Source organism: Fukomys damarensis, unplaced genomic scaffold, assembly GCF_012274545.1.
Source record: "Fukomys damarensis isolate Sample0158 unplaced genomic scaffold, DMR_v1.0_HiC HiC_scaffold_7, whole genome shotgun sequence".
Taxonomy (NCBI): domain Eukaryota; kingdom Metazoa; phylum Chordata; class Mammalia; order Rodentia; family Bathyergidae; genus Fukomys; species Fukomys damarensis.
The window spans coordinates 15,672,980-15,694,723 of record NW_022900919.1 but is presented as its reverse complement, the minus strand read 5'-3'; the positions used below and the strand labels follow the sequence as shown (position 1 = coordinate 15,694,723).

The window sequence follows — 21,744 nt, the reverse complement described above, 5'->3', positions numbered from 1 at the left end:
TAGCTGTGTGGCCTGAGACAAAAGACAACTTCTAATACTGTCAAATCTAAACAATCCCATAGCCTTGTAAGTAAAGAGCTAAAATTTGCAAGCCCCATTCCCCATTCTTTAGTACCATCACCCCAAATGACATGTAGCCTCACTTCATTTCCAAAGTGGGGGAGGACCTAATGTATTTCAGTCAAAAAAGTAAAGAAAAAAATGTGGCTCATGAATTGAACCAATAGTTGTAGCACTGTTTTATTTACTAGAATTAAACAAATTAATAAATTCTTGACAGTCCTCTGAAACAGAGGACTTACCAATCTTCCTCTCCAAACCTATGCAAAAAGGAATAACCAGAAGACTTGAATCAGAAAAGGAGTTAAAGTACACAAAAGTGAACATCATTAATTTATTTAGGCCATAAAATCATCTCTTCATGAAGCACAGTGAAAACCACAGTGAAGTAATGGCACTGATCCAGTTACAAATGAAGAAGCACATACTTAAGAATTTATGTGGAACAGCTAAAATGACTAGACTTGCCGCGCATGGTGGTGCACACCTATAATCCCAACACTTGGAAGGCTGAGGCAGGAGGATCGCTGCGAGTTCGAGACCAGCCTGTGCTACATAGTGAGTTTCAGGTCAGTCTCAACTACATGGTGAGACCCTGTCACAAAAAACAAAAAAATAAATAAAATAAAATAAAATAAATAAAATAAAATAAAATAAAATAAAATAAAATAAAATAAAATAAAATAAAATAAAATAAAATAAAATAAAATAAAATAAAATAAAATGACTAGACTTGGGGGTGAGAGAGTACAGGCAAACAAGGCGGTGAAAAACAGAAGGTGACTGCGGGGAATGTTGCTGGACAGCACAAGTATATTTATCTTTTTCTGCTGCACTGGCACAAGCATTTGATACAAGCAGGTGGAAGAGTATATATGTGAGCCTAGGTGTGATAGCACACATCTGTAATTTCAGCTACGCTAGAAGCTCAGGCAGAAGGATCATGAGCTGCATGGAGGCCAACTGGGAAGCTTAGTGAGCCCTTGTTTCAAAATTTAAAACAAAACAACAAACAAAAACAAAATATATAGGAATGATGTAGCACTAGGGTTGTACCTTAGCACTCCCTGAATTCAATCTCCACTGCCACCAAGAGAAAACAATAAAAGAAATACGAACAGCGTGTGGGTCATCTATCTGTGCATAAAGAAAAATGAAACTCTATATGAAGGAAGAAGAACATCAGACTGTGAAAGGCCATGAAACAGATATCTAAGGAAAGTCATCCAATTGTTACTCCATCTTTTCCCTTCAGACATGAACTCACAATTTGGAGGTGAAACTGAATCATTGTAAAGTAAACTGTGCCATAAATCTGGAATTTATTTGGTAAGATTACACTCTTGTTTTTCAAATGAAAAGAAGAGAGATTGAAACTTAAGTGTAAAACTGAGGGTTTCTTGGATAAATCTTCATCAAAGAGTAAACTGGAAGAGTTATTACTGATAAAGACCAAAGTACCTCACCTCTAGACCCTACTATCTGGAATTCAACCATACAAGGCTGGAAGGGCTACTGTCTTATACCAGTGTTTTCTATTAGGCTCAAATGGCTCTCAAGATTAGTTTTTAATCCCTATAACCTTTCAGATAAAGCAAGTAGGGGAAAAAGACATCCACAGTTTTTTTTTATTAAAGACTGTATAACTTAAGAGTAATAAAACTGTATCACTGCATGTGCACACATAAAACTTCTTACTACTGTAAATTAGCCCTAGAGACAAGGACTACTTGCAGGGGCCATGAGTCTTGACTGTGTACATAATGGATGCAGAACATTAATGTCTACAGCTACACTACAAAGACATAGGATGATAAATCATATTCAAGTTACTATATAAATATATCTTTTTGCAGAAAAACAATAACCACAGTAGAAGAGTAGCAAAATTTTCACCTAGTTCCACGGTGTTTTTCCTCTCAATTTCATCGTAACAAGAGAAGAAAATCTGAAAATCACCATCTTTTTCTTTACAAGGGAAGTTTGGAAAATTTTACTGCCCTTCTGAAGGTATCACAGAGAATATAGAAAGAGGAAGAGAAAGAAATTTTTGAAGAAATGTAGCCCAAATTTTAATTGCATCTGTGAAACTGCTTTCTGAATTTATCCAGCAGGTCCAATTCATTTATAATCAAATATAAAATATATTATGAGGTAGGGTAAATGTGTCCCCAGGTGACTAAACTATAAAGGGTCCTGAATAATGCTGGCCCCTAGCTGTAGTCAGAAAATATGAGGTTTGAACCCCAAAGCCCACTGCAGATAGATTTAGTTATCCTGAGAAAAATCACTCAACTGTGAAGTCCATTTCTTTACACATAAAATGTAAATATCATTTATCTATGGATTGTTTAAAAAAATAAAATCAATCAGAGATGGTCATGCACAAAGAACTGGCATAAAACAGGCACCCAAAACTGGTGGTTACTATTAGTTACTAAAATGCTGTTGGTTCAGGTAACTCAAGGGAAAAAGCTCTAAAAGTTTACAAAGAGCTTCCCTGGCCACCAAGGTCAACAAAGCTTCTGAGGCAAATGCAGCCTTTGGCAGTGAACAGCTGAAAAAATAGAAGGAGAAGGCAAGGATAAACAAGAGAAGCAGCTAGGTGAGAAACAACAATTTAAGTATTAATGAATCATCTAATCCACACCTTCCCTAAACTCAGAGGTCAGAGTGTATGTGTATTTGTGAGGTTGGGAAAGCTTTCCTGCAGGCTCCTTATCACTCTATGAAGCATCTGCACCCATGGAAACAAAATACTGCTGCAGATAAACAAAACTGCTTTGGCGTGACCCAAGAATTACTTCATTTCCTGTTAAACTAAAAGTGGAACACATCCCATCCAGGCCTTCTCTTTTGAGAATCAAACAACAGGAACTTTGTTTTTCATCAGCTATCCAGAAAGGAACCCTAAAAGTGCTTGCTGGCCAGCCAGGCTGCATCTCACACTGATGTCATCTTCTAAGACAAACTACACATTAGTAGTCAGTGCTAGAATATACAAAAGTCACGTCTTTACTATCATTTGGCACCAAAGTATTTAAAAATTTGGTGTCTTTCTGTCTTTTACAGAGATTGTAACAGGGCTAAAGGAAGTTTCTGTCTCAGACCCACAATCTATTAAGAAACAGGATTATGTGTGGAGATATGTATGACTGCTAGCTTTTGATGCTCTACTAGAGGATGTGTGAATCTGGTGCGTTCATAAAACATCTCAAGCCAGGCATGGTGGTGCATGCTTGTAATCCCAGCACTCAGGAGGCTTAGGCTGGAGGATCTCCGAGAGTTCAAAGTCAACCTGGGCCACATAGTAGAGGTTCAAGGCCAGCCTGAACTACATAGTGAGACCCCGTCTCAGAACAAATGAACAAAAATATATCTCCACATGTACAGAAGTACTTGAGCAGAGAGAAGTAATCAGAGCAAACACAGGAGGAAATCTTACCATTTGCCTTCTGAAGAATGGTCTAATTAAAACTAAAAACTTAATTGTCTCTATTCCAGCCTATAACTCTAAGGCAGTGTTCACCTTTTCCCTCACTTCTCCAAGGAAACCTTTTAGACACATTTTTCTCTATTAAACCCCTACACCTCGTGATATTTTGGTACCATCAATTGTATGTGCTTATCTGTGCTTTACATGTAAACAGTAAGACTTTTTTTTTAACCACCAAGATACAATTTATGCTACCCTGTGGATCACTCCTGTTTTTAGGCATGTCCTAGGATTCCAGTGCTGTGTTCACCATTTCCCAAGGTAATGAGGTAGGTCATTTCTTTGTAACAGAGGACAACTAGACAGGAGACAACTGATGTTTGTCTCTTCAACTAGTTATTTTTCCAGTACAACCACTATATGCATCAACTAGAACTGATAGTTATTTCAGGTTTTAAAATATAAACTCAGCTATCTATATAGCCTTGTTACAGAAGTACTTCAGAATAGGGTAACTGTTATAAGATTTTCAGTAAAAAAAATACCTGACTGGGCCGGGTATTTAGCTTAGTGGTTCTGGCGCCTGCCTCGCAAGTGCTAGGACCCAAGTTCGATTCCCAGTACCAAAACAACAACAACAAAAAAACCTAACTGTTCAGATAGTGGGGTGGGGAAAAATTTCTCCAATCGGGTTACTTAAAATCAAGTACCTTCTTAGGGCCAGGGATTTAGCTCAGCGGTTCAATGGCCTGCCTTGCAAGCACAAGGACCTGAGTTCAATCCCTGGTACAAAAAAAAAAAATCAAGTACCTTCTTTTCACATATGTTATTCAATTTGATAGTCTTTGGACCTCTGTTAGAAAGAGTCTTGGTTCACAAAAGTCTTGTGAAAGATGCACTGTGCCAAAATTCTAGGACTACCTGTTGAGGCCTGGGCTACAATTTTTTTCATTAAATCCCAAAGGACTTCTCAACAGTGGTAAATGTACTTTTCTCTTTATGATGAATCTACTTTATATAGTACCATTCCTTGTAAGTGAGAAAAAAAGAAAAATACTTAAGTGTTGAGTCTAAGTTTAGGTAAATGAAGGTTTGTAGTTTTTCTGTCAAACAAGAACTTTTGCTGTGAATTCTAAAAGTAAATAGACATGCTTAAAAAAAAATCATTTTATGAAAGATTCTACATCAAAGCGTTTCATAAAAGTGTACAAAATCCACTAAACATCCTGTTCCACTTTTCATTCTGAAATCATTGTTTGCTTATCTAAATTGTTTCATTAATAAAACTAAGGCAACAAAACAGCGCATGTTTCCACCAAGAATTATCTTCCAAGGATACTCAGATTTCTTTACACTGTTTACCAATCCTTTATAGGTATTAGAAAGAAAGGAGAACCTCAGCTTCACCTCTAGAAGAAAATCACTGGATATTAAAATTAATTATTTAAATTGGGTTTCCATGAGGTGGCAGTAATAGGTTATTTTATTTATTATAAAGGTAATATTTCATTATTAGAAATCCATTTCCATTTCAAGCTATGTTTCACAGCAAATTATATACTTGAACCAGCCATCTCATAGGTATTTTGAATCTAATACTTTATTCTAAAGCTTGTACTTATCTCGTGTTAGAAGTTAATTTTCAAGAGAAGACATTCTTTTCAGTCTTCAAAATACTAAAATTACTGGATATTATACAAGTAAATGCTCGCTATAATGCACTCAAACAATTCTAAGGCAGATAAAATACAGTTTCTAACATACTTTTTAAAGGGGGGAATCAGATCATATCTATGCCTTCAGTGGCAGGCAGGCAAGAAAAGAAACTTTTACTGTAAGAAACTTTTACAACTTCTTTATAATCCCCTCCCCATATAAAGCTCTTATTAGAAAACATGCAAAGAAAAGAAAATGGGAGATGACTGTAATTTCAGTATCTGAGGTTAAAGATTTGAGACAATTTAGAAATGTCTCTTTTTTCAAACATATTTGCAGAAAATATTTATCTGTTAAAGATTATAGACTAATGTTAAGAAGTAGATGTCTTTTGAAGATCAGTCAGTCATGTGACTATGGCTTTAAAAAAAACTTGCTGGGAATGCTGGTATACACTTGCAATATCAGTATTCAGGGAGGCTGAGGCAGGAGGATCACAAATTCAAGCCCAGCCTGAACTAGTGAGACCGTGTCACAAACAAGCAAGTAAGCAAGCAAACAAACAGTTATAGAAACACTGACAGAGAACGCAAAGAAAAATCAGAGCCAGCAATCCAGATGAAGCACATTATAAGTAAGAAAAAAGCACAAAGTCCTTTTTTTTTTCTGAGTCAGCCCAAATGACCAGGAATCAAAGGACAGTTCCTATGTAAGCAGAAAAGATACAAAGACATCCCTAGCAGAAGTGGCGGCTGCTGCTGCCAAAAACAAAAACTGTGTACATCTCTACACTAACTGGGATGCACAAAGCACAGTACAGACTTTTCATGAAGAATCCTGATTAATCAGACACCACTCCCAGCAAACAGAAACCCAGAGGATATCCATACTGCCAACTGATGCACAGAAAGTATCAAAAGTACCACTGGGAGGACAGAGAGTCCTTTCCTGCTTCAAGCTATGATTTCAAGGAGCCAAAGACTCCTTTTGCATATCTCAAATAAAGAAGTAAAGGAAGGGGAATTGGGCCAGGGGATTTAGATTTAGCTCAGTGGTGCCGCCACCTTCCTCACAAACTCAAGGTCCCAAGTTTGATCCCTGGTACTCAAAAAAAAAAAGGATAGAAAGTAGAAGGAAGAAGAAAAAAAGGAGGGTATACACATGCACAAGCAACTTTCTATTAAATCAGCTTATGAGAAAAAGGGTAAATTTCAAAACAATGGAAACACTGTTCCTCTGTGTGGTACAAATTCCTAAAAGAAGCCTTCTTAGCATACACCAGTAAATAAATCAAAATTCTTGCCTTCACAAAGCTAATGCTATAGTAGGAGAAGGAAGAAAATAAGATAAATAAAGTACATGTGTTACAGGTTGGTAAGTACAATGGAGAAAGACAAAGCAAGGAAGGGATGCTGAGAGGATGCAGTTGAGTATTTCTTGTGGACAGAAATGGGTCACAAGTGGACAGGAAAGGCCTCACAGAAAGTGATATTTAATTAAGGACAGAAAAGGAAGACACAAGTCTAAGAAGTCCATAAATGCAGATATAAGGCAGCATAAGCCTAGCTTTAGAAAAAAAGGCCTCATGATGTAAACAAGAAACTCAAAACTAACCTAAATTAACCCCCAAAATGCACCCATCTCACATGCTGAAGTCTGCCTTGACTTTCACTGGCCTTCCACAGGTATGAAAGTCTTTCAGGAACTCTAGTATCTTTTTGTGAGCTCTGTTGTCATTAGGCACCTTACATCAACAGAACATTCAGGCCAGTTGGTGGAGGTGGGAGAATTGTTGGGCCCATAAGCATGAGCCAAGAATATGAGAGGTGGGTAAGAGGAAAAGTGATTATAGAGAAAATCTTTGAAAGAGAAGAGAAAATGAAATAACCCCAAGCAAAAGGGTCAGGAATAACTTTTGAGGATTCAGACAAAAACAGAGGAAGAGAGCAGAATACAATATCCATTCTGACTGGCTTGAATTGGCAGGCAACAGTACTTGAAATCAATAAGCACAGATGAGATGGCTGGCAATGGGAGTACTCAGACATACAAAGAGACCCAAAGCCAAAGGAAGAAACGCACACTGGAATTCACAATGGTAGGCTGGAAGCTGTGTATACTGGATATGATATAAACTTCAGAGCTCCAGGCTGTCATGTAAGCACAGTGGGTTTACAATTCCAGAGAGTACCCTGCCTGCCACCCTTCTTAATTTAAGAGTTCTGCCAGTGAAGGTGTAAACAGCATCTAGGAACACCTGTCTCTACCTGTCTCTGGGATTAGACTGAGTATCATAGACAGGACCCACAGTCATATTCTCAACATAGTTTCCTTCTCTCTTACACACGCACACATGTGCTTTAATCCTTTCTAATTTGGTCTAATGCAGGAAAGCATACATTTATAAAAATTATGTCCATTCCTTTTCTTTGAGTCCAGCCAAAGACTAACTGCTTCCACTAGTTGAGGAGTTGTCTTCCCATCACCAACACATAATACATGTTTAATAATGGTGATACTGAGTGGTACCTGCAAGACAGCAGGTTGTAAGTTCCACTTAAGCCTTTCCAATATGACACCAATCACAAGACGACTGCAGCTTTAAATTACAAAGAAGGGTACCTAATACTCTTTGCAAAGGAAATCAGTATCTATCCTGACTGTCTTCTTGTATTTGCTAGCATTAAAATATGGAGGAAATATTCCTAAGGACCTTCTAGAATCTTTAAATCCTATATTCTTCAAAATCATTTTTTCCCAAAGAGGACAAATAAAACTTTCAATTGTCATAAACAATTTTCAGAATTTAATAGGTGTAAGACATAAAGTTAATTTATATGAAATGGCACAGAAACAAAAAACTGATCAAATATCAGCAAGACCACCTTCATATTCAATACTTCATAAATTAATAATTTTATATCACCTAAACAAAATCAACACCCTGGAACCCCTAAAAATTTTTGATTATTCAATTATATCCATTTTATTCTCTAAAGGGAAATAATTGCACTGTCAACATTTTTTTTAGTTTCTCTACACAAGTGTGTGGTCCTGAATTCTGATAAAAACTGGTCAAAAGTTAATTGTAAAGCAAGGTCAAATGAGAAAAGAAGCTATTCTCCAAACACAAATCAATACACTTTTGGATGCTAGAATAGGCAAAGAGAAGCATTGCACTTTATCATCCATTTTGTTAGAAGTAGCAATGTTCTGATGGTTCTGTGAGAATTTCAAAATATTTAGTTTTTAATTATAAAAGCAATAAATAGTGAATAAGCTTTTATTCCATAATAAACTAATGTTAAATCTGGGGCAAATTTGGCTTTCTGAAAGATTCTGTAGTCAAGGTATGAGGAGTGTTTTACAAATAGTGTTTTGTTGGTGGTAGTGGTGGTTTTTGGTATCAGGGATCAAACTCTGGACCTTGGGCTTGTAACGCAGGCAGCTAGCTGCACCACTGAGCTAAATCCCCTGCCCCACAGTGTTTTCACTTTTGGTTTTGCCACCATCCAATTCAAAATAGGCAATCTGATTAAAGCAACCATGTGAGAATTTATATATCTGCTCATGTTTTAGTTTTCCCCAGTCTCAACATTCTAGAAATTACTACTTTTGCTGATCCTGACTTTTACCTTTTAATTTATAACATTGCTTTATTTCACTTATTTCTAGTTAGGGTCAGGCTTTTGTGAAACAAAGATAAAATAGGCATTTAAAGATCTGACAAGTCATATCACCCTGCTTTACTCTCTCTCACTACACTAATGAACAAGTAAAATGTTCAAGAATAGTAAAAGGCCAGAAAAGATCCTATTCAAGCACTCACCAGGAGCAATGGTTTCCAGTGTGTCAGAACTGACTTTCCGAGTACTTGCACAATGATGAAGGGTGGAGCCTGAAAATACTAAGTAAAAAACCACATCATCTTCCACTTTGTCCTCTTCAGCAAGCAGTACAGTAAGAACACAATCACCCTAGGAAAAGAAAAGATACAGCAAGTTTGCATCAGTAAGGTTCCTCTTAGAGAAGCTTATCTCTATAAAATATCATTTTTAAGAAAAAAAACATCTAATGTACCTGGTTCTAGTATGTTTATGTAAATATAAATGTTGATTGAGTACTTTTAGATGCTAAGATCTCTGTTCCCTTTCAACTTGTTTATTTGTTTGTTTGTTTTGAGACATGGTCTTCCTGTGTAGTTCAGGTTGGCCTTAAACTCACTATGTGGCCCAGGCTAGGCTAGCCTTGAACTCGCAGTAATACTTCTGCCTCAGTCTCCTAAGTAATGGGAACAGGACTATGCCACCATGCCTGGCTCAGTTTACTATTTTAGCGACAATGATTACCTAAAACAAGTAAAGTAACATGGTAACAATGTACTTACTTAATGAGCAGGTGGGGGTGGGGGGATTTTTTAAAAACATTGTATAGAGAAGATGGAGGAAGTAAATTAGTTAATTACATCCTCACTGTCAGAATGCTCCTTAACTTGTTCCATTTGGGGCAAAAATTCTCTTAAATTGTACATCCCATTAAACACTATAATCAGTCTACTCCCAACAAGGATGGGGCCCACTAGTGACTTGTATGGAAAGAATAAAAGGGCATAAGCTTTGGCTTTAAATAGTGTACAACTTAAAGACTTCCTTTAGATCCATTAGACTTCACTTTCCTTGACTTCCTAAAGACAAATCTCTTCTTACAGGTAATATATAAAAAGTCCTTAACAAATTCAGCTCTCATCTGAATCTATTAGGATGAAAGATCACTTTAAAAAAATAATGTGTGTCCTGTAGCCATGTGATGTATTAGCTCTTCTTTACTGATTGCTCCATTAAGGCTCTGTAATCAAACAAAAATATACCAGTAATATTGCCCGTGCCTTTGTAATTATTTAGAAAACATCTTTGTCCTTTAGTTACAAATATTCCTCTAGCCATTTTTATACATTCTTTATTGAAGCCAGTGTTACATATATTGTATAAAATAGTTCTAATTATTATTTTTCTATTTGTAAGCACTATAAAATTAACTGTAACCATAAACTGACAAATGATTTAAAACATAAATGTTTAAGACACTGAGATTTAATGTTATTAAACTTTTAATGATGAACAATGGAAAAAAATAAAGCTTGGCCATTTTAACATCAAAATTAGGAGGAAAGAAGTCTCATTACTTGTAACATTTTTTTCTATCTAATTTAGCAACAATAAAGTGTGTGAGAGAACTATGCCACCCTGTGGCCACACCTTTTAAGCCTAGGAGTGTAATGAAGCAAAGGCAGTTTTTTACTAAACACTGAAAAGAATCAAGCCTATTAACAGAAATGCTTCAGTAGATCAATTAATTCTGCAATCAGAGTTCAAAGTGTAACTAGAGCCCTGAATGTCTCTTGTTTTACTCCAGTGCTTTGCATAGCACTCTGTGTGGCAGGTGCTCAAATCTACACTGTGTAAGAAGTCAGAACCATAATGCAAACAAACTGTAATGTATTTTGCCTTGAAGCACCCTAACAAAAGGAATACCACATCAATAAAACAAAATTATGGAAAACTTCAGTCACTACTTCTGTCTCAGGTACAAGACCCTCTCTTGGAAACAGTTTTGAAAAGCTTATACTGATAAAATGTTTAGTAACTTGTGGAATACTGTAATGAGTTAAAACGGCTAACACAAATATAAGAAAAGTCAGTTTCAAAAGGTATTGCTGTAGCATTATTTTCTGAAAAAATAATGCAAATGAAAGTTTTAAAAAGTTATCCTTTTCTGCACAGAACGGAAACTGATTCTTAGGTCTATAGTCAGCCTCCCACATGTTTTGTAGGACTCAAGCTAAGAAAGTTTTTTTAAAAATATCTTTAATGTGAAAATTATGTAAAATTCAAATTTCAAGGTCCATAAACTTTTATTGGAACCCAGTCATGCCCTTTCATTTCATTAAATTTTTAATTGAATTTTTTCATTTTTATTTCAATCTAGAATTCTAAGAATACTCCTTTTTGTGAGATCAAGCATCTGCTCTCCACATGAAATTCAACATTTTACTTGGGGACTCTCTGTGACCACATGAATGAGGTCTGGAGACTTCCATTTAGTGAGGGCAGAGGACACAGCTAACACAGGCAGTTGAAACCCTTTTATCAGTGCTTTTCACTTTTCTACTTCCAAGATGAAAGTTTTAAATTGCTTTCATACATTTAATAATTTTTTTTAATGTTAAGTCACACAATCTTATGTCTACATTAACCAGTATGAAACAAGAATGCTTTATTCTCATCAAGGCCACTTAAACTTTAAATTCGAAAGGCACTTGGATTAAAGCACCTGTTCTCCTTCAAAGAGCAGAGTCTGCACTCTCTGATACAGTCAATGAGAACAAATAACTGTATTTCAGCCACACGATTCCTATTTTATTGAAATAGTACCAGGCACCAAGTGTTAATCTTGAGATGGCCTTGAAAAATTAAGCAAAAGGAATAGATAAAAACTAAAAACAAATCTTACTAAGAATTTTCATTAAGGTGTTTGCTTTAATTCTACCCTCCTTGAAGGATACTCTGGTAAACTGTTCTGCTATTCAAGGAAAGGAAGAGCCCACAAAACAGATAAATCAATTTGGCTACAAAGTTAACAAGCGTGTCATGTTACCAACTACAACAAATGAACTTATTAGCAGTTTGCAAAACACTCTCAACTATAATTTTAGCCGGATACAACCCCAGGAAAAGAATGCATGTATGACTCCACTTTTCCAGTAATCTCAAGAAACAGTGCTATTCTTACAAAATATTTTCCACGATTCTTCATTAATGAGAAATGTCTCATTGAATCTGACAATTTTTGCAGGGTGTTACAGTTAGTTTTGCTGGTACATGATGCAAAAACTAATGAAAATGACAATTCTATAGTAGACATTATTTTGTAGCTACAATTCATCTCCAAAATATAAATACGTTGAGGCCCGGGCTTTAGAACAGCACAAGAAATTAGTATCATTTGTTCTACTCATTTCCTAAAATAACTAAAGCCTGACAGCTAATGATAGCTTTTCCAAAGGCTAAAATGCAAAGATTTATCCCTTGGAAATGCATGGCAGCTAGTGTTCAATTTCACTGAAGGCTCAAAAACCAGTATCCCAAAAACACAGACCTTAGTGACTAATAATGCTGTTGTCTACTAAAAGAAATCAAGGTACCTCAGAGACATGGCTAATTCCAGGCCAGAGTCTGGGTATGTACAGCTGAGCCCGAAGCATATCATTTTAGTAGCGAATAAGGAAGTGTTTAATTTAAAAAGGGAGGGGGGGCACTCTCAAGAATACAAATGCTAGACAGAAGTGGCTTCCTCTAGTCTAGACAAATATGGGACTCATTTGAAGACCAAAGAATTAAGAAGAGTAATGAATTAGAAAGAATTTTATAAAAATAGGGAGTCATGAGTCCATACAGATAAATAATGCAGATAAAAAAACAGAAGGAGTAACTTCAAAAACAGAATAGCAAGAGCTGGTTGATAAATGTTAAGGGATGGTTAGAGTATTAAATTTATCATTTTGTGACTATAATGGCAAAGACTGATTCTGGCAAAAATTATCAGTGAATGCTTCATTCACTCTAGGGGGAAATCCTGAACAGGTATAAGAATATTTACATTGTTTTGAAATGTTTCCCCACACAATGCTTATTAGTAGCAAGAGAGAAAAAAATTGTATTTATTCAGTGACGAAATCTGTCAATACCTTGACTAAGTAATCAAACATCCTAATAAACACAAATGAACATCATGTGCCTACAGATGTGATACTCTAAGAAGGACAAAATGTTATATATGTAGTAGTCTGACTAGGAGAGCAAAACCTTAATCTAATCACAAAGAATAACAGACCAAGAGAAATGCTCCACTACAAAAAAAAAAAAAAGACTGTATTCCTCAAAATAGCTAGTGCCATAAAGGATAGTGGTGGCATGGTCCAGATTAAAGATAGCTAAAGATACTAAGTAAAAGCACTGTCCAACACAACTGTGATTTTAAGGGAATATTCTTATTTGCAGGAAAAGCAGAGCATTTTAAGAATAAAGAAGCAGAATGCATATAACTTACTGACAGTTAAGGGGGGGAAATGGTGTCTACAGGTATACAGGTAGAGTACAAATGATAAAAGCAAGTGGAATAAAATGTTAACAACTGGTGTCATCCCACGTATAGTATCCGTGGGCATTTTTTCACATTACTTTTAGGAAAATTTTATATAACTATTTTAAAAGACTTTTAATACTTCTGAAATTATTCCTAAATAAAAAGTTGTATACACATGAAACTAAGAAAAAAAAACTGAAAAATTCAAACAGCTTTTTAAAGAAATAAGGACTACGATGTGGAAGCTCCATCAGTAGGTACACAGGGGCCTGCCATTAACAACAAACTGTAAAGTTCCCTTGACACTCGATTCCACAATGACAGAATGGAGTCCTTACCTTGACACATGTCCCTTACTTGATATACAAAAAATAATACAACAGCAGATATTTTTATCACTAAACTACTATTACATAAATAGTAAATAATAGAAGAGTTTGGTAATAGGATAAAGGAAGGAATCCACCCTGACGTACTATTGTCATTTTTCTGAATGCCTGCTGCAAGTTAGAGGTTGAACCAGGTGCTTTGAAAATACTGCAATGTATGTATATTCCAACTTCAGAGATGATAAAAGTGTAACTCAGAAAAATTTTAACATTTTGCCTAAGAGCAAAGCTGGAAAGGGTCCATCTGAGGTTCAAATCCAAGTAGAATTCTGAAGTCTGTATTCTTTCCACTATCCTGACCCTCAATTTAAGCTCAGAAGACAGTTGGGTCAAAGGAAAAGAGATGTGTATAAAAAATTATCAATAAAAGAAACACATGTTAAATACCAAGTAGTAAACAACAAAAGGCATATTAGCAGTCAAAGGAAGAGGGTGCTGAGAACAAGGGAGACAACCATCTGGAGGTCATAGTAAAGGAAGGGTAAGTAGGAGGTGTGCCTATCCACAGGGTAAACCTAAATCCAGGCAACAAGAGTTGCTTGGACCCAAAAATGTGTGACAGAAGTCTAAGAGTTATGTTTCTACATGGCCTCTGCCCACTATACCAGTTTTTTGTTTTTTGTTTGTTTGTTTTTGGAGGTACCAGGGAGTGAACTCAGGATCCTGCGCTTGTGAGGCAAGAACGGTGCCACTGAGCTAAATCTCTGGCCCCAGTCTTTCTTATCACCTACTGAAGCTACAGGACAAAAAGAACTTAAAGGCACTTCACAGAAAGCCTAGCTAGCTTTATCAACTTTCTCAACTGAGTAAAGATGTCAGAGATTAGGCGGAATACAAACAGCAGGCCAAAAGATTCATACTTGCATTAGTAAAAGAAAAAAAAGGGCACAATTTTGCATGGTATCCACGTATATGGGGGGCAAGGGGGAAGGTATGTGATATACTCAAGTATTCTAGGAAGAGTTTTCTCACAGCAGCATCTTAAGAAGGAAAAAGAGAATAAAGGACACTTCGTGGAAAATATTATAGAAGCACAGTGTGAGGAAACAAAACCACCTGTAACTTTTATGGTACCAGGACAATGGAGCATGGGTGAGACAGGCATTCTATTAAAAAATTATTTGATGAAATATGGTAACTGACTGAATGTGTATGAAAAATGACAGAAGACAATAAACTTGAGGCAACATTAATAGAAAAAAAGGTATATCTTAAGAAAAAACAGGGATTTGTGAAAAAGATTTGCGGAGAAAATGATGAGCTTTACATCTTAAATTTCATATGTACCCCCAACAGGATGGATAACTATAGATATTACAGTATATATCCACGAGGCAGGTTGTCAGATAGTATGTCAGGAAAGGTCTGGGCTGGCAAGGCAGATCTGAGACTCAATCTATAAACTAAAAACTAAAGCCTTCACACTATATATGAGTTTTCCATGGTAAGAAAGTCCCATGAACTAAAGCATATGCCCCTGCAAGGGAGGCCAAGAAGCAACAGAGCAAGCCAAGGATAGGACAGGTCATGAAGAGAAATCAGAAAAATTAAAGATAATGAAGCCAAAAGAGGAAAGGATATAAAACACTCACAGAATTAAAAGAAATGATTTTTAAACAATCTTCAGTATAGGAAATAGAAGAGAAAGATCTAAGGACATAAAAGCAGCAACTTTAGGAACTGTTTGATTTTTCTCTAGCCTTGTTTATGCCTTTTCGTAACATAACATTCATCTGTCTCTCCTAGAGCCTCAAACCCAGAGACAGGTCCCATGGATTTAAGAAAAACCTAAACTCAACTGCCACCTAGAAAGATTACTCCTCTCTGTAAATGTGTGTGGAACTAAAACTGAGTTCTCTGCAGCTAAAACCTTAAAATACCTATTTCCAATTTTGACTCTTTAAACATTAATTTGCTAAATACAAATATCATTTCCAAGACTCATGATATAGCCAATTCTCTACCGACTAAAATAGTTTAGATTTCCTTTTAATCACTGTGTAATATCTTTGGTAACAAGAACTTGATATAAGTAATCCAGGCAAGAAGTAATTATTAACTTGTACCAATTAGGAAACTAGTCTGCATTAACTAAAAATTATTTTGAAATGAGTTATTGCATATATATGCTAGCCATTAGTATAATTTTTGAAATATGAACATTATATAAAACATTAATGGTGATATGTAGCTAAGCTTTAAAATGCTTTATTTTGTTCTCTAAAATTTCCTTTAAAGTATTTTACTTCATCCCTTAATATTTTTACTGCTATTATGAATTTTTACTTCAGTCCATCCAGTAGATAAGTTAATTAGTAGAAGCTGATTTAATGGCCCAACACTAATGTGCTCATTTCCTTCCCTTCTGTTCTGATTACATTACTGCAACGCTGGGTCATTCATCCATTCAGTCTAAAGAAGCATACAGTCCTTTACTGGATTGAGTCTGTTATCAATAAAATACAATACTAAATTTACCAAGGTAAGTACTACCTACGCCCTGCTCTTCAGGAACAATCACAGACATGCATACAGACAAATGGCAAGTGATAAATGCCATATTAGCACATACACCAGCTTCTCTGGGTTTACAGATGGAGGTCTATCCTGTGCCTTAAAGGAAGTGACCTGCAAAGTTTCTCTAGAGAAAAGCCTATGCCTGGGCTGCTCAGAACTCAAGGGAGATGATTTTAAGCCAGCACAAACACTGTGAAAGATGCCATTACAGTGCAGCCAGGGAATAGATTGTACCTAGTTCTTTTGTGTATCCTTAATATCTCGCTGAAGGATCTAAAACATATAGCAAGTGCTCAATGAACGTTTGTTGGTATGAAACAAGATTATTTCATTTTTTTAATGAAACAAAATGATAAACTTAAGAATATGACATCTGGCTTATCGTTTCCTTCCTTCACTTAAATGCTAAACAGTGCTTAGATGAGGCACAATGGCAGACAACGAGGCTGTAAGAGCAGACAGGCTTGCTCACTTGGAGCTCAGTCTCTTTGGAGAGAAGACACATTAAACCACAGCTGTAATACAGTGGTACCTTGGCTGGCGAATTTAATTTGTTCCACGATTCTGGGGGAAAAGGTCACATTCATGTTCATGTAAAAAAGATGGCCACAGTTGTGTTCATGACCTGATTCAGAGTCCTTAAACCAAAACAAAATTTTCCCAAATGTTTCTATTTGCAAACCAAACTATTCACAAACAAAAGTGTTGGTGAACTAAGCTACCTCTGTATAAGATACATTTCCGGAAGAGCAGGGTCTGTAGGAATCAGAGGAGCACTTCAAACAGCCTGAGCAAAAACAGGGAGAATTCCCAGTCATCTTAAGCACGTTACTGGAAGAGGTCAAAAGAATAAATACAAATTCTGACTTGCCTAACTTCAAAGTATGCAATAAGTATCTCAATGAATAGACAATAATAATGTGTGAGAATCCAATCTGAAAACAGCTACCAGTGCTGAGAGGCTTAAAACACTGGATAAATTGAGTTTATAAAATGCCATATAACTAGCAAACTCCAAAGAAACACCAATCTCCTTGTATTTCTAACTTTGTGAGCACCCCAGAGTGCTACTCCTTGGTTTTCCTTTCACTGGAATTCTAAAACAGACTACCACAAAATTAACTACAGGACACAAGTTTCATCTGAGCTGCCTAATATACTGGACTGCTCTAGCAAAGTGAAAAGCAAATTTTGATGCACACAAGCCTCTAAACTAACACCAATACAACTGTAAAATGACAATGTCCTGAGGCTGGAAAAGAGAAGGCCTATGGGAACAAAACACCAAGTCACTGAGCAGAGCCATGCAATTCTGTTGGTGCGGTTTTGTTTGTTTTGTTTTGTTTTTGTTTTGCAGGGGTGGGGGCTATTTGTGAGGCATAGTTTCATTCATCCTGGGGCTGTTTGTTCTCTAATTATCTCTCAAAGTAGCTTCTTTGGTCCTAAATATCTTAGTTTTTCTAAACAACGCCATTACAGAGTGAGAGAATATACTCCTCCACAAACACAGAAATCTTCAACATTATTCAGTATCCACTATTTCTTAAAAGCAACTACTCAGAAAACAGTAGTAAATCAGTGAAAGTATTAAAAACACAGGCTCCAGAATAAGATCAATATCAGTTATTTAGTAAATGAACAACTGATAAATACTCAAAACTCAATTTGGTCTGTCAATAAAACGAACCGATTCACTTATTGATCTCCAAACATGTCAGACACTGTTAAGAACTAAGAAATAGAAGAGAGAGCTCCTGCTCTCAAGGAGTTTCTCTTTTAGCAGGTAAAACAAATCAAATCATAAAATGTCACCTTAGAGGGAAATTAGAAGAAAGAGGACACTGAAAAGGGTGAGCTAAATTCTATCTGAAGTAGGGGTGAGAGGATATTTTTCACATAGGGTAGTAAACAAAGGCTCCTTTAAGAAGTCGCATTTGAGCTGAAACCTGAATAAAAAGTTAAGAGAAGAAAAAGTGTTCAAGGACAAGGGAACATGGCAAGTGAAAATTCAGCATGTTCAAAGAACAACAAAGAAGGCCTGTCCAAAGGAGCCAGCAAATCATACTGATGGGAGGTGAAAATGCAATGTGGATTTTTTTCTTAAACATGATACTAAATCATAGATGGATTTTTTTAAAAAGAAAAAAGAATGATATAATGTGAATCACATTTTAAAGAATTATTTTTATGGTTCCTCTGTGGGCAACTGCCTATAGTAACAAAACTACACAGAGAGGAAGATCACTTATGAAGCCATCAAGAGTGTCCATATAACCCACGACAGCCTAAATAGAGGCAGTAACAGAACCACCCCCTCCACCTCAGAGGGTCTCAGGTAGTAGCACCTAAAACAGCTACATCAATTTCCTGAGGAAAAGAAAGGTTCAATCTCTACTCCTCCCAGCTCACTCCTGCTTGAAATGCTTGCATACAACTTGCTGAAATCCATCTGTAAAGATAACAAGATACTAACTGGACAAAGCAAAATGCTGCATACAAATGAAGGAGGGGCTTCACCCTCCATCCTTTGAGATAGTTACAAAATATGCTATTCCCAGAGGCCTATGCCTACACTGCTGCCCTTTCCTCCTGAGCAAGTCTTAGCTTTTCCTACAGCAGATGACCATCTGTATCAGGGAGTACTTGAAGTCTAATGGTGGGGAGGGACATACTGCTGCCATGACATACTATTCCCACTTGCTGCTACATCTGGGAAGTTCTGAAGGAAGCAGGCTAACAGCACCTGTTCCCAGAAGCTTGCACTCTCAGTCACAAGACCACCATCTGTCAGTGGGCTTTGGTGAAATCCAAACTGATCCACTAGAAGAATGTTGTAAGTCCTCTGTCCTGGAGTACAGTGAAAGTTAGAAGTTAGGCACTTTGTTCTGTCTTCATTGTGGTTCCTGGATCTAAGGAAGGGGATAAATAGCTGTGTGTGTCATACAGCACCATGTTTCCCTTGTAATCTTAAGGACCAGGGACTCACTAAAATGTACAGTCTCATTCTGCACATACCCAGAACACAAAAAAAGATGAGAATGGCTAATACAGATCAGATGAGTAAGCTTTTTTCTGTAAAGATTCAGATGGTAAATATTTGATCACTGGAAGTAAGACAAAACCAAATTGCTCTGGTTCCTCACTATGGCCACTTTTGCAATTAGTTGATTCTGCTCTTTGTAGCCCAAAAGCAGCCACAGCCAATACACAACGAATAGGCATACCTGTATTGCAAAGAAACCTTACTTCTAAAAACAGGTAGTGTGTCACTGGCTTTCAGGGTACAGTTTGCAAACCCTAAACTAGTAGTAAACTTTTCATTGAGGGAGGGACAGTACTATGGATCCATCCCAGTTTAGGGGAGCAAATACTCTACCAGTGAGCTCCAGCCCCCAGCCCAAACATTTAAAGTATTGTATTACTTTGATCATGTAATGAAAACTATGGAGCCTCTTCCCAGAAGGAAGCACAAACCAAAACAACAAACAAAATCTTTTGCATTTTGCAGACATTCACACACCAGCCCAAACCATTATTACCAAGATGATGACACCACCTCCAGAAACGCATGCAAACATATGTACAGATACAGTAACCTAAGAAGTCTGCCAACAGAAGCATTTCAATTATGGTCTAAAAGAAAAGAGTAAAATCAACCAGAAGAAACTCATGCAAACATACATATACAGTGACCTAAGTGCTACAAATAGAAGCATTTCAAAAGTGTTAGAGTAAAAAATGGAAAATAAGGTACTGGCTAAGCAAACAAAGGATAAATCTACTCAGAGGAGGTAAAAAGACATGAAAAGGCACAGAAGTGAACAAGCACAGCACACTCAAGGTTTAATGAGCCATGGCTTGACCACAGGAAACACGAGAGGCCAGAACAGAAAGGAATGCCAAGGATACTGCCTTATATTAGATAAGACCAAGGGAAGTCATGGAAGGACTGATAATATCTGACCCATTACCTCTATATAAGGTTGATGAAGATCAAATAACGTAAGTATGAACACTTTTAAAATAACACTAATATTGGTTATTCTTCAAATGTCACCCTACCAATGAGGGTCTTCCTCAGTTATCCTAAATAAAGTAGGAACTCTGTTTGTCCTCTATTATTTTTCTACTTCCTTTTTCCCATTACATTTTTACCATCTGGCAGATAAACTTACTCATGAACATATATTTTATGGTATATAATGTATGTATATATAACATTTTAAGAGTATATATTTATGTATTTATCTGAATTCCCCCAACTACTATGTAAGCTTCATGAGAGCAGGGACATCTACTTTATTCAACACTAGATCAGTGCCTAAAATCATGTCTGGTTGATTTAAGTGTTTAATAAATGCTGGCTGAATGAAAGGATCCTTAAAAGTACTCTCTCTGGAGACAATCTGTTTCTCTCCCATGCATCTAAAGATGACTGGATGAGAAATTTTAGAAGTCAGGAATCTGATGCTCTGAGTACACACAAAACTCAGTACCAGGGTACTTTAAACATAACTAAGACTCAAAAGAACCACAGACAAGAAGAGAACATAATAAAATCATACTTGTGAATTTAACCTTTGGGCTTTACCTATATTTTGGTGATAAATACTCTAATACACTCCACATCCCTTGGGAGAAAACCCACTCCACGCTGACAAAAACACCCTTTTTTCCAGATTTCCTTAAAAGATGCTTCAAGGTACCTAAAGCAAGCTGGGCATGATGGTGCACACCTGTAATCTCAGCATTCAGGAGACAGAGACAGGAGGATCACCCACAAGTTCAAGGCTAGGCTGGGTTACATAGTGAGTTCAGCGCCAGCCTGAACTACAAAGCAAGACCTGTCTCAAAAAAATCAAAAGAAAAATGTGAAGTAATATATAATAGAAATCAACTAAACTTATCAACTGCATTCCAGGTGCAGACTGATTTCACTGTTGGAAAATATTAAACAATTTTATTTGACATTTAAAGTAATTTTTTATTTCAACCAAGCTAATTTTGCCAGATAAAGATATCGGCCAATGAAATCCCTATAACAAAACTTCTTTCCTTTTAAGAATGTATGTGTACATTCCAGCCAAAAGCATCCCTCTTCTCCATGCTAACACCTAACTACATTTTAAATACTACCAAAAGTAGCTGAAATTCATATTGTCCTCCAGCTTCACAATTTTCCAACACTGAGATACAGGCAAAAAGATTTTTAGGTACTGTACCATTTTCTTGGTTCACTAAGACAAATCCAGCAGATGGCGCTCAACAAGCCTGCTGAACTCAGGAATACTGTAGTTTTAGACTTTTTCCAAAACCAGGCAGAACTCTAAGACTTGAGATGAAAGAGGAATCAAATTACTAGAAGTTTGTAAATCATTTAATGCTTGTTCCCTTTAATGAGAAGTTTCTTTAAAAAAAATTTTCTTGCCAGGGATTTAGCACAGTGATTCCACTGCCTGCTTCATAAGCACAAAGTCCCAGGTTCGACCCTTGGTACAAAAACAAAAACAAACTTCTTAAAAGTTCTAAGACTATATAATATAA

The 21,744-nt window shown here is 36.5% G+C and overlaps 1 protein-coding gene across 8 annotated transcripts in view; it reads right to left on the bottom strand.

Moving 5' to 3' along the window:
• The window catches only part of Akap13 (A-kinase anchoring protein 13), a 236,686-nt gene that overhangs the window by 196,754 nt on the left and 18,188 nt on the right, over positions 1 to 21,744 (bottom strand). For all 8 annotated transcript variants that reach the window (XM_010621018.1, XM_010621021.1, XM_010621019.1 and 5 more), the window contains exon 2: positions 8,982 to 9,129. In XM_010621018.1, coding sequence (XP_010619320.1) covers positions 8,982 to 9,129 — 148 coding nt within the window. The remainder of the gene's footprint in view (positions 1 to 8,981; positions 9,130 to 21,744) is intronic.